Genomic DNA, 17,422 nt, shown 5'->3' on the forward strand with positions numbered 1-17,422 from the left:
AAATGTTAATGTCTATAAAATGTCTAATATCTTTTGTTTCTAGGATTTTTCTTTAACAGTAAAGAAATGCTGTTCAATGCACATGTCTGATATCTTGGTTTTTAAAAATAAGTAAATTACATTTAACATATATGGGATTAATCAATAAATGTGTTTGTTAGAGACATCTGATTAATCTACAAAGTTAAAATACTGTTAAATACAAAATCAAGTACTCTTAACAATTCCTTAAGGTAATATACTCAAATATTATTGGTGTTTTCATAAATTGGTAAATTTAAAAAGGAGTTTAAAATTACTTTGTTTTAAAATGGAGTAATTTTTCTAAATTCAAAAATTTATAAGGGTTATTTCAGAGTATAAAAAAGCGGTTGAGAGATAAAAAGAAAATTAAAAGGTTCAGATATAAAAATATGTTTAGTAAAAAAATGTCTGTGTAAAAATAGTCTTTATGTGGTAATACATCTAAGTAAACAACAAGAGGGTCTAATTAGGTGATAAAAAGGTCTATATAAACGAAGGGTAAATTTTAAAAGGTTTGTGTGTAACTAAGTTGGTTATATATGTATTCAAGGTTTTTTCCCCTAAGGTCAAATATTAATGTACTTGAGAAACCAAAGTTTAATCTGTTAAAATGACAAGTATTTCTTAAAACATTTATTTACTCCTAACATTGTGTTTGTTAAGTTTTATTTTTCTAGAGCAACTAGTCTTAAAGAAATTAGTTTGTACAACTCTGATTAAACGACAACTGTTATTTTAGAGTATTATACTACATTACAGAGTCTAAATTTTCTTTAAAAGCTAAATTTGGTTAATATAAAACATCAATATAATTGTGGTACTATTACACTTCTTTATATAATGTGTTCATATCTTCTAGGTATACAAGTCTTTAAAGTAAAAAGTTTAAGAAAACATTTCATCAAGCTGGTTGGTATTTTCTAACTAAAGTTGTTTGTAATGGTAATTTTAGACTTACAAGGATGGCAAATTTTATTGGGGATTTATTTAAAGGTATTTCTAAAAGATAATGAGAGCCTGATCTATTTAACGTTTAATATTGTAAAACATTTTGCCACTTTACACACGACAAGGAAAATTATCACAGAAAGAGGCAAAGACCAGCTTCAAAACTGAAACACTTTACCTAAGATTTATGAAGAGCTCTACCTTATCTGAGCTAAGGCTCTGCCTCCCACCATATTACATGTTAAAATGGTTCCAAAATAGGCCAGACTTCAGCTCATTTAAAGTTGTGTACAAAAGATTGATTTTATTGTAAAGATTACTGTGATCTCAAACAAGGGATATAAATATAACTCAGCCAAGGTTCAAGATTATGTACAAACTAAATATGTTTTTACTCTTGTTAATTTAGTTTTGAGTTTTCCTTGTAAACTGTAACTACTGCTATTAATTCCTTATAACAATCTAAGTTAATTCGAGATATTAGGCCATCATCTACAGAAAGATAGTAAATAAAGGAGGTAAAAATAATGAAAAGTTATAAATATTAAAACCCAGTACTCTTACTTTAAGACTAGTAAGACTGACTTGATGGGTGTTTAAAGCCAAGGCTTAAATATTAAGATTAACCAATATTTGGCTCTTGCCCTGAGTCATCTTGAACCCAGGGAACAAGGGGAAGAACTTTGTAACTCTGGGCCTTATAACCTCCTGATCAGGGAGGCTAATGAGACCACTAGAGAACGGAAAGCCAGTCAGTGCGCATGCTATAAAAGAGGAGGGTGGTTGGAAAGGGGAGACATTCCTGATGCTTTCAAGGGAAGCCACATGGTTAGTGAGACCTCGACCTATCCTAGTCACTAGTGGAACTAGTGGCACTAGTGGAACTCAAAGGCTGCTCACAAGTTCCGCAAGAGTGTCCCCCAAAGGAACTCTTAACAATAGGTAAGGTCCATTTGACCATTTTGATCTTAAACACTTAGCAAAAACAGTTAAAACCCAAACAATACAATTCTTGGACATTTAATGTAATTTAAGATGCACATTTGTGTTAGTTCCCCCCACCCAAGCATAAGTAAGATCAAGAGAAACTGCCAGAGACAGAAATTTTTAGTCAGTTTAAGGCCTACAGATCTTCCTAACCTCCTACACAGGTAGGCTTAATCAATATTTGCTAGTATGATTCTCTAGCCCTAAGTAACAAAGATAAAGGGATCTCTACTAAGTAGAAAAGCATGCCAATAAAAAGATATTTTTAAAAAATCAGATGACATTAAGTAACTTAATTAAGTGTTGTGCTTACATTCCTGATAACTCAGGCAATATTAAAGGTTTACATCCCAAATAAAGGCCTTATAAAGCTTTGTTAGGTCTTGTTATAGGGATAATTTCTCAGTTCTTGCACGTGGTGGTGAGAGACTATTAATTTCTATCATCTTCATAATATTCATCAACAGGTTCCAGATGATGCAATATTTATTTTGTATTAATCTCATTTCAGTACTCATGTCTTTTTGTTTCTCTCATAGAAGCATCCACCCCCAGGTAAACTTACAACCTGTTTTTCCTGTACCAGACTTTCATCATGGACCCCTTGATTGACCCAATTTCTAAAAAGGGAATCCTAACTGCTTGCCCCACAAAAGCAGCAAGAGTGATCATGGCCCTTTTCCTTACAGCAGGAGGAGATTCCTAAAATTAGAGGGGGAAATACAATCAATGTCAATAGGTAATCAGGTCAAATCACAAAATGGAGGCTAGTGTGGGTCCAAAAATTGTTGTAAGGTCTGAACTGCTAAAACAACATATTTCGAAGTACCTGGCCCATTGGTATTAATCCTCTTGGGACTACTTATTGGACTCTTTATCCTAAATCGTGTAATTAAGTTAATTTAACAGAAAGTCCAATCTGTTAAACTAATGATCCTCCTTACTCATTATAATCCATTATGTACTGAGGACAAATTGTAAATCAAGGATTTGATTATATGTTCTTAAAACTAGTAAGGGATGCTATGACCTAGCTTATTCAGTAAACACCCTATAGATTATAGGCTATCAATAAATAAGGTAAAATTATAGGATAATAAGCTATTCTGATCATAAGTTAAAGAACTTAGCCAAAGTAACTCCATTTTAAAAAGGAACCATCTTGGGCTGGGGATGTGGCTCAAGCAGCAACGCACTCACCTGGCATGTGCAGAGCGCTGGGTTCAATCCTTAGCACCACATAAAAATAAAATAAAGATGTTGTGTCCACTGAAAACTAAAAAGTAAATATTAAAAAATTCTCTCTCTCTCTCTTTAAAAAAAAAAAGAGTGGGTAGTTAACCTAATTAAGAAACTTTAATTGTTGCAACCCCTGCCCTACTGCAAATGTCAACCCTATGCCTAATATAAAGTCCTCACGCTTGCTACAGACACTTGCAACACTATAGTGATTCACCTAATCACTAATATTAGCTTCTGTAACTAAGCTTGCTAATTAACTGAGCTTGCCAGCTCTGTGTAATTGCAGAACCCCTATGCAAGGGGGAAGTGGTTTTTATCTTTAAATGGCTTATATATACAAAGGTGGGCATTGTATCATGGAATATGTCTTGCTGAGGGGCAGTCATGGGCCAGCTAAAGACTCTCTGCTAAAGAGTGTTTTCTGAGCGATTGGCCCACAACAGAGGAATAAGGGAATTAAAGGATCCCACGTTTTTCAGGAGGCCTGAGATGTGTCTGTCTGGGTACAGAGAGTTTAGAGATCAAAGACTGTGCCTGACTAAACCGAAGAGCACACTGAACAATATCCTTGTGTGGAAAAGAAGCCAAATATCTCCTACCTGTGTATGGAGGACAGAGGAGAAACTATTTTGCAGCCAAGGCACCAGAGCAGCAGTTGGGGAAGACGATTCTTGGCAAACCCCACTTGGTCCCAAAATACAGGCCTAGCAAACTCACACTGCATGACAGAGTGCCTAAGTGATCAGGAGAAAATCAAATGTGGAGAGAGGTTTAAACAAGGGACTACTGGTCATAGAAACCCACCTGGCTCTCACTTTCCCCCTCCAATCTGGCTGCTTGCAGGACCAGCTGGGAGAGATGCACCTGGCTGGGAATTTGAATGGGCAGGGGCAGGAGAGATTGAGTTTGGAGACTGAACCCAAGACTAGGAAATGGGGGGTCTGCAGGTGATGTAGTGGACTAAGAAATAGCTCCATTATCACATGAGTGGAACTCAGGGGAGATCCTGGGGTGCAGTCTTCCAGCACAGACTGGCTGGTTCCTGGAGGTGTGTTGATTTAAAATCTCCAGAAAAATTAGCATTCAACAAGGATCCTGGAGTCCACCTAAGCTTACCCCTGCCTCCAGGAATTCTGCTTAGGGGATTACCTCTCTTACTCCAAAAATCCACCTGGAGGGTGGGGCATCACACTCCAGACGACCCCACCTAACACTGTGAATAAGAGAAGCTGAGAATCTTTTTAACTTCAATGAAAACAATTCTTTAACTTTTCATTGAGATTTTCTTCTTCTTCTTTTCTCTGTTCAATTCTGACATTAATGGTCCTTGGGCATTTATACATACTCATATTTTTTTTCTCATTTCTAGCATTTTTGAATCCAGTTATTTTTCATGGATCAGTTTTTTGATGACTAGAATGATATATGAGTATATTTCAGTTTTGTTTTATATTCATTTATTTTTACTTTTTAAAATTTTACTTTATATATTTTTCTCTCAGCTGTCTTCCTTGATTCTCTTTCTCACTTTTCTTCTGCTAACAACCAATGTCTATTGTTCTCTCTTTTACTCTTCCTTTAATTTTTTACTTATATTTTGTCTCCTCCTTCCTCATAATTATCACATCCTATATCACTTCTGTTCCCTCCCTGTTCACCATTAGAAATTGTAAACCCTTTTTCAAACTTACTGTTTTTATTGTAAGCAATAATTGACTATATAATTTCTGTTTATTGGGATAATTAACATTGTAGACATCACAGCAGGAACTATTTGGTTTAATGCTATATGTTGGTTGTTGTTATTATTTGTCTCCCATAAATGGTGAGGTATTGGAAACCTTCAAGGACACTGTAAGTCCACAGGGTAGAAACACTATTGCTTAAGATCCATACTGTTAGATGGGTATATACACAAACAACATAAAAAACCAAGGGAAGAAACTGCCCGAAACAAACCAACATATTCCAATAACAGAATCCATCGACACCACAGTGGAAGAAATGCCAGAGAAAAAGTTTACAATGTATATAGTTAAACTGATCTGCAAGGTAAGAGATGATGAAAGGAGTGAAATTAGAGACAGAAAACACAGGAAGTGAAAGATCTCTTTATTAAAGAGATCCAGATTAAGAAAAATCAAGCAGAAATTCTCAAAATGAAGAATAAACAAACAACAAACAAGCAAACAAACAAAAAAATTCAATGGAAAATATCAACAACAGATTAGATTACCTGGAAGACAGAATTTCAGGAAATGAAGACAAAATATATAATCTCGAAAACAAAGCTGACTGTGGAGAAAAGATGTCACAAGACCATGAATAGAACTTCCAAGAAATATGGGATAACATGAAAAGATATAATTTAAGATTTATCTGAATAGATGAAGGCTTAGAGATACAATCAAAGGAATGCATAATCTTTCAATGAAATAATATCAGAAAATTTCTCCAACATAAAGAATGAAATGGAAAATCAAATATGGGAGGCTTACAGGACCCTAAATATACAAAAATTACAACAGACCCACACCAAGGCACATTATCATGAAAGTACCTCAGAATAAGGATAGAATTTTAAAGGCTCCCAGAGAAAAGTGACAGGTCACTTTTTCAAGATAAATCAATCTGGATCTCAGCTGATTTCTCAACACAGACCCTCAAAGCTAGGAGGTCTTGGAATAATATATACCAAGCTCTGAAAGAAAATGGATGACATCCAAGAATACTATGTCCAGCAAAATTAAGCTTAAGAATTGACAATGAGGGGCTGGGGTTGTGGCTCAGCAGTAGAGTGCTAGCCTAGCACGTATGAGGCTCTGGGCTCGATCCTCAGCACCACATAAAAATAAATAAAATTAAGGTATTGTGTTCAACTACAACTAAAAAAATAAAAATAAAAATAAATAAAAATTAAAAAAAGAATTGACAATGAACTAAAAATCTTTCATGATAAACAAAAGAATTCACAACTAAAGCCTGTACTACAAAACATACTCAATAACATATTTCATGAAAAATAAAAGTGAAAACCAGCAACGGGAAGAGCTACACTAGAAGAATAGTCAATCAAAGGAGAAACTAATTTTAAATTAGAAATAAATCAAAATGACAGGGAATAAAAATTATTTCTCAAAAATAACATTGAATATAAATGGCCTAAGCTCATCAATCAAAAGACATGGGCTGGCAGATTTGATTAAAAAACAAGACCCAACAATATGCTATCTCCAAGAGACTTGCCTCATAGGCAAAGATATCCACAGATTGAAGGCAAAAGGATGGGAAAAATATCATTCATATGGATCTCATAAACAAACAAGGGTTTCTATCCTCATATTAGATAAAGTGGACTTCAAGCCAAAGTAAACAGAAGGGACAAAGAAGGAATTTCATATGGCTTAAGGGACTTACACATCAATAAGACATACCAATCATAAATATTTATGCCTTAAACAATGGAGCATCTACATACGTACATTTAGAAAAGTGGAATCTATAGGACTCAGTGATTGGGCAGATATAGGGTAATATGAAGAGATAGAAACTATTCCTGTGTTTTTGCTTATTAGTGCCATTTGTTGAACTAGGAATTAAGGAGGAAGTAGTTTGGGAAGGTAACTGTAGACTCAGCTAGTATTTAAGTTGGAACATGCTGACATCAAAATAGCTTTGGGACATTCAAGCAAAGATAAAAGCAACTATTGGGATATTCAGTTCTGGAATTCAGAAGGTAAATTTGGGTTTGTGATACAGATTTGGAAGGCATATGTCAGAAATGGTAATGTAGATGAATAAAATTTTCCAGGGTGACTCTTAGACTGAGACATCAATCCAAAAATGCAAATGATCACCATTTTAAGGATGGGAGAAATTACAAAAATACAAAAAAATACTGAAAATGAGATTAGAAGGAAGTGGAAAAATTAGGGGAAAAAACTAAAAAATAAGGGAAGAGGGTTTTGCAGAGGTGGTAATGGCCATCATCAAAAGCTATCAATCAGGGCTAGGGATGTGGCTCAAGCGGTAGCGTGCTCGCCTGGCATGCATGCGGCCTGGGTTCGATTCTCAGCACCACATACAAACAAAGATGTTGTGCCCGCCGATAACTAAAAAATAAATATTAAAAAATTCTCTCTCCCTTTCTCTCTCTCTCTCACACTCTCTCTTAAAAAAAAAAAAAAAAGCTATCAATCACAGTTAAAATGGGAACTGAAAAGTTTCCACTACATTTATAAATGAGGTTTTATAAAATGAGTTTTTATCAATCACTTGGTTGAGTGATAGTAACAAAAGAGCGGCAGTAAATCTTTCAGATGTTAGAATATCTTATTTAATAAACTTTCTCCTAAATCTGAAACTCAAATTCATTGACAGCCAAAGTTAGTTCCTTGATAAGTACCATAGAAAAGTAGCTTCTTATTTCAATAACTACGACTTCCATGAAGTTATGGTAATCATTCATGATTCAAATATCTGAATGTTTTCTGTATGTGAAGTGCTGTGCTGGATGTTGGGTATAACAAGATGAACAATACAAACAAGATCTCTGTTTTAATTCAATTAATCCTGGAGTTTTTCAATAGCAATTGTTATTTGAAGAAGTAACAATAAAGATTCACAAGTGCCCAGAGTACAGATTCCTGATCTAAATTTAAATCTAATTATAGAGCACCTACTGGCATAGTTTTTGAAGAACATAGTATCAGTCAGGTAAAAGCACAGGGTTTATTAAAAAAAAAAAAATCCTGGATTTGAAACCAGCTCATCAATTTACTAGCTGTGTGATTTGGGAAAATCAGTTAATTTCTTGAGCCATTTTCTAGAGCATAATGGTGATTGTGGTTGACTCACTTTTAGGGCCAAAAAAAGGCTTAGATTATCTAAAGCAGTCCAGAGTCACATAGGTACACAAGAAGAAAGAAGACAGAAGAGTTAAGATAGTGACTAGATGATTCTTAACATGGGGATGTGGAGAATGGGAGTAGAGTTGGGGAACAAGGTGGGAAGAAGGCACTGCCTTTGTTTAAAGGTCCCTTTTGTTTAGGTTGTCCACCACAAGGAGAAGTAAACCAATGAATGGCAAAAGAACAGAACGTGTACATGGACAAAGCTGGGAGGGTCTTTATAGCATGACCTGGCAGAGCTGCTGTTATTAAGAAACTCCTAAGGTTAGTGCCTTTAATAAAGTTTCTCTTAGGCTGGTCATATTTCTCAGTGAACAATCTTCTAATCCTTTCCCTTGAGGGAAGGCTGCCAGAGTTCTGGGAACTGAAGGGGGAAAGCCTGCTGGCAATCTTAATATGTATCTGGCATTTACTTAAACCCTTTGTTTGCAGCAAGACAGAATTTCTCTCACCAGACCCAGTTATTCCCTACCCCTGTGATATTCTCTCTCTCTTGAAAATAATTACATAAACAAATAAATATCCAATTCCTGCCAAAGGAAAGGAAAGGCAACTGGCTATTTATACAACATTAGGAAAAGATTTGGGAGGGGACTTCATTCACTACATCTCAGAGACTTGACCAATCCTTGATTTTAATGTTCTAGCCCAACCTTATCCTCCTGCTTTCAGAGATATTTGGATATCTAATCCTAGAGCCCTTTGGGATTCTGTAAACTGGGATGCTTTAAAGTTTTTCCCACTGCCAACTGGGAAAGGCTTTCTTGGGTCTTCTAAGTAAAAATACTTATCCTTCAGTTTTCTACTTTCCAAAATGCTGTCTTCTGTCTCCTCTTCTTCCTTTCCTATGGATTTATGCATTTAAAGACAAATCTTATTATTTTAGTGGGGTTTGGGAGGTGTGCAGATTAAATGCATGTATACAATCTGTTCACTTTAATAGAAGTTACTCTGTCGAGTATTTCTCTCCTCTCTTCTACAATTGCATTTTCATACTCAATGACATGAAAATATTCTCTAGTTTTCAAAAATACAGGCCCTTTCCATACTTCTGTTTTCTAGCAACTTCATCTACCAGCAACACACTGTCCTAGTTCTTGACTGACAAATGCCTTCTGTAACTATCTCCTTTCCACTCCAATCCGGAAGCCCCATAAAACCTTTCATATTTCACAGTATTTTCTTTAGATCTCTGTCAGCACTTATCCTATTATATTAGTTAATCCGTGAGACTTTTCTTCTAGATTGTTGAACTCCTTGAGAACTAGGATTATATCTTTTTTGGTCCTGAGGACTGAACTCTATGGGAGCTTTACCCCTGAGCTATATCCTTGATCCTTTTTATTTTGAGATGGTTTAATTGCTGACCTTGAACTTTCAATCCTCTTGCTTTATCCTCCCAGTCACTGAGATTACAGATATGTACCACCATGCCTGGCTTCCTCCTCCTCCTCTTCTTCTTCTTCTTCTTTTCCCCCTTTTTAAGTGCTGGGAAACAAACCTAGGGCCTCTGTTCATGCTAGGCAAATGCCTCACCACTAAGATATACCCCATCCCTTGGTTTTAATAGGAAGTTCTTCAGATGAACATGATACCAGTTTTTTTGTCAGATATATACTTTGGACATTTTTTTCTAGTTTCGCTTGTTTGTTTTTCTCAATGGTATCTTTTGATAAGTTTAAGTTTTAATTATGATAAAATCTAGTTACAATTTTTAATTTTTTTTATTGCTTTCTATGATATAGGAAATTGTTCATTTCTAAATCATGAAACTATTCTATATTTTCCTCTAAGTTTTATGGGAGTTTAGAGTTATAGCTTAGAGAATCTGCTTAATATACAATAAGGCCCTGGGTTCCATTCCCACCCCACCAAACAATTAAATTAGTAAAAGTGTGGTTTTACATTTTATGTTTATGCTCTATTTCAAGTTATTCTTGTTTGCTGATAGAGTTAATGTTTGCCTGGCTAGCTATTTCAATGCTATTTATAAGAAAGAAAAAAAAAAAAAAACCTTCCTTTCCCTATTGCATTATTTTGATGACTTTGTCAAAAATGCCATAAATGTGGGGCTGTTTCTTAGTATTCTTTACCACTCACCTATTTGTTGATATTTACTTAGGTCAATACAACAATGTTCTGATTATTGTGGGTTGATAGATTTTTAAAATCAGATCCTCCAACTTTGTTCTTTTTCAAAAGTGCTTTGGGCATTCTCAGTCCTATGTATTCCCATATAAATTCTAGAATCACTTTTGTCAATTTTTTTAAAAAAATTCACTTGCAATTTTGATTTAAACTAATTTAATCTATAGTTCAATTTACAAAGAACAATACTAAGTCTTCCACATTCTTTCAGTTTTTGCTTTTAGTGATTATATAATTTAACTTTACGTGACCATTATTGTTAATCTTCTGTTATTTGCTGACTTTGTGTTCAAACCACACCTCCTCCACTACTGAGGATTGAATCTAGGGCCTCACACGGACTAGGCAAGTTTTCTACCACTGATTACATCCCTATCCCTTTTTATTTATTTAAAAAAATTTTGAGACAGAGTCTGGCCCAATTGTTCAAAATGGCCTTGAATTTGTGATCTTCCTATCTCAGTCTTTTGAATTGCTGGGATTACAGGTTTGTGCTATTGTGCCTGGCTTATTTATTTAATAACTCCAATTACTATTTATTCAAATTGGATAATTCCTATAAATACAGTCTTTGGATGTCTAAATTTGCTGTTATTTGTTTCTTTTGACACTAATTCCTTCTTGACTCATTTCCTTGGCATTTGGTCATTTTAAAATTGCAAATCAATACTTCATTGAATTTAATCTATGGGCATCCTGACTACCTAAACTAGGGATGCATTATTCCAAAAATGATTCACAATTGCTTCTTCTGGGGGCGAAGGTGGAGGGCATGCTACTGAATAGGGACTACTTTATTCTTTTTCAGTGTTCTAGCTTGAAATGTAAAACTTTCCAGTTCAACCAGCTTTTCAAGGCTTAATTTTGTTCATAAATCTGGTTTTACCAATAACTCATTGCACAGGACTTGATTTTTCCTACTTGTCTTTCCTCTAGGGAGGGTATATTTAGAGACTGACTTTCTTTTCTTCTTGGAAACAATGTATCAAAATCATGATTTGTGTGTGTTTGCAATTTTCTAAAATCTATTTCTACATTAATAAGAGGATTCCTCAGAGCAAGCAGTTTATCATGATGCTTAAAATGGAGGCCTTCACTAGATTTTCAGATTATAATTTATTTTTAAAAGACATTAGCTAAGAGGTTGATACAATAAAAGACTTTGTGTATCTGGTAAAATGGAGAGTTAAGATCATGAATTTAGGGGTGAGATTTTTGGTAATTAAAAAATAATAAAATATGATCAGTTCTTTGAAATGACATGATGTGTAGTTGAATTAATCTATAACCTCTATAAAACAATGCTGTAAAAAGTTTTCTTGGCAGTGAATAAACCTGATAAACAAAATAGCCTTTGGCAGGACTCATGTTCCATTTTAATTCTCTCTTGAGGACGGGAAAGACAGAATAACTTCTAGGTCATGAAAAGTAAAAATTTACTGAGGTTTTTGAATCAATACTTAAAAATTAGCTCATTTAATATTTCTTTCTAAAAACATGAACACAGATGTTTTTGCCTCTCTGCCTTGAACCTTTATGCTTTTGCAAAAAAATGTTCAGAATGTCATGTTAAATCCCCATAAGTATGTTCTTGCAACAGGAATATGAATACTAATAAATCCCAAGTTGGTGATAAAAAACTCATTAAGAAAAGAATATCATATGCAAGTCCATTCATAACTGGGAAGGACTTAAATAGCATGTGCTTGATGTAGCACAGGATTTTTTATGTATATACAAAATACTAAATTATAGAATATTAAATACCCATCAATCCAAGTGTATTTGAAAGTATGTGAACATTTTTTGCTGCTTTTTCTTTTACAGAAATATGATTATTCAAATAAGAAAGAAAAATATCTGTAGCCTAAGAGAATCTACTATCATACAAGCGACCTACTAAATTCTATGTGCTAAATTTTGAGAAGATCTTAAAACTTTGTTCTTTTATTAATAAACAGTAATGAAAGCGCTAATGGATAAAAGCTCCTAAAACAGTTTTTATAGTTTTAATACAATAATTAGGCAGTCATGGAACTGCCTAATTTTAGGGTATCTGGAGACCTTGATCTGTTAGCCCTATTTCTTATTCTCTATAATAACAGTAATTAATTAGTATATGCTAACTAGTATATTAACAATAATAAATTAATATATGCTGGTAATTAATTTTACATAATATAGTTATGTGTGTTTCAGACAGAGAAGTGTTTATGTTAGATATCAAATTTTGTCTAATCCATATCTCAGAAATAACCACTATTAAGAATTTAGTGTAAATATCTGTCTAGATTTTTACTATCATCTACATTCATATATATATGTAAGTGTAGATCAAAAACAGAATCATATTGTATCTATTTTAACTTCCTTTATACCTTCCTGCATATATATAACAAGTTTTGCCACATCAGTACATATATAAAGTTGTTTCTATTTAGTAATAAAACAGTATTCTAAAGAAGAGTTGTATGTTAATTAAATAAATCAATATCCAAATGGTAAATACTTAGGTTGTTTGGATTTTTTGCTGTTATAAACTCTAATATCAAGTATCTTATACTCTTAAGGAAGAATGTATTTCCAGTAAAGGTGATCCATCTCTTATTTTGTCAAATCATTTACACAAAGTACACAGTGCTTCTTACAAGATTACATTTTTCATTGTGGACTAGATCACTCAAATATTTAAGTAAGAATTTATAAGAAAGATATCCTTTGGAATGAGTTTGGGAAGATAAATATGTCATGCAAAAAAACTAAGAAGAGTACCCTAAGACATAAAATATGTATGTTATAAAGTTATAAAGAATAGTGATACAATGAGCACCTATATACCTAATATCAGAAATAAAATATTACCATCGCTGTTAGAGAGCCCCATGTTCACCACCCTTCCTCTCTATGTCCCAAAGGTAATTTTCTTAAATATTTTGTTTCTTATTACTATGATTTTCTTTATATTTTTACCACGTAAGTATCACTAAATTAAATCTCTCTAAATAATATGTATTTTTCAATTTTATAAATCGGAACCATGTTGTAATTGAGCTATTTTTTATTTCTGCATAAAATTATCTTCTTTAAGGTTTGTCAACATTATCACTTGTAATTACAATTCATTTATTGTCTGCTAAATAATCTCCTATTATAAGAAGATATCATAATTTACTTATTTTTTCTTATGCTGAATGGCATTATGAGTTGTTTCAAGTTTTCTGCTATTTAAAACAATGCTGCTATGAACACTTTTGTGCATGCTTCTTGGTATGTGTAGGCAAGAGCTCCTCTAGGGAAGGAGTCTCTGGGTCACAGATTATGCCACATAGGCAGTTTTATTAGAAAATGACAAATGATCTTATTTATTTTCTTATAGCTCATAAAATTTTCTAAAGTGGTTACATCAACTTGTACATTCACTAATATAGTTTACATGTTCTATTTGTTTCAAAACTTTGCCAATAATTAATAACAACAAATTTAAAAATTTTTGTCAAATAGTGAATTTGTAAAAGCCTATCTTGCTGTTTTTAGGTGAGCAATACCTGTAATCCCAACAATTCTGACGGCTGAGGTGAAGGATCACAAGATTCTAGGCCAGCCTCACTAACTTGGTGAGATCCTCTGCACCTTGATGGGATGCAGTCTCAAAAAATAAAAAGGGCTGGAGATGTAGCTCGGTGGTAGAGTGCCCCTGAGTTCAGTTTCCAGTACAAAATAAAAGGTATTTCTTCAGCTACTGATATAGATCATTACAGATGATTTTCATACACTTTTTAACCAAGTGGGTTTCTTTAATCTTCTGCCCATTTTAAAATTAGGTTTTTCTTCCTTTTTTCTTTTTTAAAATTGATTTGTAGGAGTTCTTGTAACCTCAGTACAAACCTTTGGACAGTTATATGTTTTACAAACATCTCTCACTCTGGTTTGTATTTTTTATCTATGGTATATTTTTTCATGAACACTATGAAGTCAAATTTATTAAGTGTTTCTTTTAAGAATAGCACCATTTGTGATGTCTTTAAAAAATCCTTCCCTCCCTCAGGGTCATAAGGTTATTTCTTGTACTGTGTTTTGAACAGTTTAGGCGTTCAGATTAGCTTTTTTGGCTCTTCATATTAAGTTTTCAATCCATGTGGAATTGATTTTTGTATATGCTGTGAGATATATGTACAATCGTTGTGTCAATGGTATATTAGGTGTATGCACTCATCCAAACTTCTCATCACTATTTAATGAATTGCTTTATCACTTTACCACTAGTCTTAAGATGCCAAGCCTCTTAAACCACATTTCCACATATGAATCTATCAATTTTGGGGCTTTCTATTCTTCTCTATTGGTCAATTTAATTATGACTGTACAAATTCCACACTGTCTTAATTACTATAATCTTAAGCAAAATTTTTAATAGCTGAAAAGGCAAATTCTTATGTTTAGTTGTTTTTCTTCAGCAGCATGTTGGTAATTATAAGGCTTTTGCTAATCTACTTGGGATTCTGATAGGAACTGCACTTTCTCTTTAGATTATTTTGAGGAGAACTAATATCTTTATTATAGAAGACTTTCAATCCATAAACATGGTAAATTTTATTTACTTAGGCCCTCTTTCATTCATAATTTTTAAACTAATTATACCCTATAATTTTTGCTTTCTGATGTGTGTATAATGTTTAACATACATTATTTTGTTTATTTTATCTGGGTCCCACAGATACTTTTGAATTCTCCATATTTCATTAAATTTTCTCTTTGAAAAAGGATTTTTGCATCAGCAATAGAGAACAGGATGCGAATGTTACAGAATACCTAATAAGGAAACCAGAGTATTTGCTTCTCCTAATTTGGGTCTTCAAAGTTTCTCTCTGTAAGATAAGACATGTTTTGAAGCTCACTATAAACTTTTTCTTTTGTGCTCTACACTTACAAAGTGCTTAATAACTAACTCATTTATCATTTGGATTATCCATCATTAATTGCCCTCTGCCTTACCTAAAAACTGACTGAAAAGGGTTGATGTGACTATAGATATTAAGTAATATATAACTCAGTGCTTTAAAGATAACATTCCATTTTCACAGAGCTTGCTTATATTACAAAATCAAATGATATTTTTCAAGATAAACAAAAAATAAATAGAGAATCTTAATATTTATGTCAAGTAATGAGTACAAGCTTCTGAAAGAAATGGTATGGATATTGGGTCTTCATCCTATTAGCTGTAGCAGTTTCAAGAATTTAATACGTTGATAATTACTAATCTCCTGTGGGGTGGTGGGAAGTATCCTCAAATAAGAGGAATAATCTGGAAGGACTAAAAATTACCTGTAAAGTACAATTCATCATCCTTATTATATAGTCAAATTGTTGATGGTCCAATATTGCCCGGTTTTGCTGTACATGCAAGCCCAGTTCATCAGTGAGACACTGTCTTGCTGCTTTTCCTTTAAGGGCTCTCAGCGCGGCAGGAAGGGTCTAAGGACAAGAGGGACACAAGTGACCAAAAAGTACCACAGGGAAAAAACAAAATGAAAAAACCAAAATCTTTCAAACACTAACACTGAAAATTCAAATGCATCCTATCAACTATTTAATAAAGTTATTAGTAAAATGAAATTCCTAGGGAAGAAGTGATTTACTAGAAAGATGATTAATAAATAGATAGGTTTATAGTTCTATTTATTTGTAAGCCAGCATGAAAAATAAGCAGAATGAGCTTATATGGTAAATTGAAAAAACATTAACTTTTTTCCTGAGACTTAACAAGATGTTAGTTACCAAACTGACTATTGCTTCAGAACACAACACAAAGCTACATACAGATAGACACTTTCTATAACTGGCCAAGTATCCATAGTAAGAATAGAAGGAAAAATTATGATGACAGATTTTTAAAAAACCCACAAGCGGGGCGCAGTGGTGTACCCCTGTAATCCCAGGGGCTTGGGAGGCTGAGACAGGAGAATTGCAAGTTCAAAGCCAGCCTCAGCAACTTTGAGGCACTAAGCAACTAAGTGAGACCCTATCTCTAAATAAACTACAAAAAATAGGGCTAGGGGTGTGGCTCAGTTGTCGAGTGTCCTGAGTTCAATCCCTGGTACCAAAACCAACCAACCAAACATATAAAAACCCCACAAACAATTTCATACTTTTAAATTGGTCAGCTATTTCATTACTACTCAATATTAGTGGATGACTAGATAGTTTTACAATCTCTTCTCCTCATTTCAATATGAAAATAAGTAAAAAAAAAACTCAGGAAAACTTCAACAGATATCTCTAGGTTTATGCATTAAAACTCTTTGACTTCTTCACAAGAAACTCAAGAATGCCTCTTGCAGTTTTCCAAGTAAGGCAAAGTCATAACAAGCTTATTTGATTTGGGAAACCTAAAGAACAGAACAAAGGAGCAAATAAAAAGGAAAGGGAAAAAGTCCAAGTATAAGAGGGCATAATAATGTTATAGGGCAGGTATAAGAAACAGTAGGTGAAAGCTGAAAGTAGAGAAGTGAAATCTGCAACATTTCAACCATAAGAAGAAATGGAAACAAAGTCCTCAAACATAAAAGGCTGGGCAGTCATTTAAAGTTTAGTACAGGCTTCTTTAATCCATTATAAAATCTAGCTACATTCTACAATAAATAAAATTATATTTAAAACATAGAATAATGTTTTCAGGACAATGTTTTAAAATATCAGGGAAAATTATCATCAATATTTTTCTTATAGCCATATAATTAGCATTAGACTACAGTTTAAAATCACTACTACTTTTTAACCACTACTCATTTAAAGGGATTATAATAATGAAAGGACATTTTAGTAGGAAAAGGGATAGAATCAGAGGAAAGATCAGTTACTTTAACATGTAAATCTAAACAGGAGATGATAAATATTTACTTGGGAAAATAGCATTTTATTACCTTCTCAGTCTCCAAAGTTTTATTTTCAAATATGAATGAGATACAGTTTCTAACAACTTCCAGTCTCTGTGCACTGTTGAAAACTGTTGTCACCTTATCCATTATTGAAACTAGTAAAGAAATATAAAGAAAATACAACTGAATTAAACTTCTTTGGCAATTACAAAAGCAAGGGGAATATTACTTCTAGACTGTTAACATGCTGGGCATGGTGGTGCATGCCTGTGGTGCATCCTGAAT

At 33.5% G+C, this 17,422-nt stretch overlaps 1 protein-coding gene across 3 annotated transcripts in view; it reads right to left on the reverse strand.

Moving 5' to 3' along the window:
- Sbf2 (SET binding factor 2) overlaps window positions 1-17,422 on the reverse strand; it is a 417,940-nt gene that overhangs the window by 151,183 nt on the left and 249,335 nt on the right. For all 3 annotated transcript variants that reach the window (XM_076846869.2, XM_076846870.2, XM_076846868.2), the window contains exons 15-16: window positions 17,183-17,292; window positions 15,585-15,734 (exon numbers count right to left, since the gene is read on the reverse strand). In XM_076846869.2, coding sequence (XP_076702984.1) covers window positions 15,585-15,734; window positions 17,183-17,292 — 260 coding nt within the window. The remainder of the gene's footprint in view (window positions 1-15,584; window positions 15,735-17,182; window positions 17,293-17,422) is intronic.

The sequence above is a fragment of the Callospermophilus lateralis genome, chromosome 2 (assembly GCF_048772815.1).
Source record: "Callospermophilus lateralis isolate mCalLat2 chromosome 2, mCalLat2.hap1, whole genome shotgun sequence".
NCBI classification, from domain to species: Eukaryota; Metazoa; Chordata; class Mammalia; order Rodentia; family Sciuridae; genus Callospermophilus; species Callospermophilus lateralis.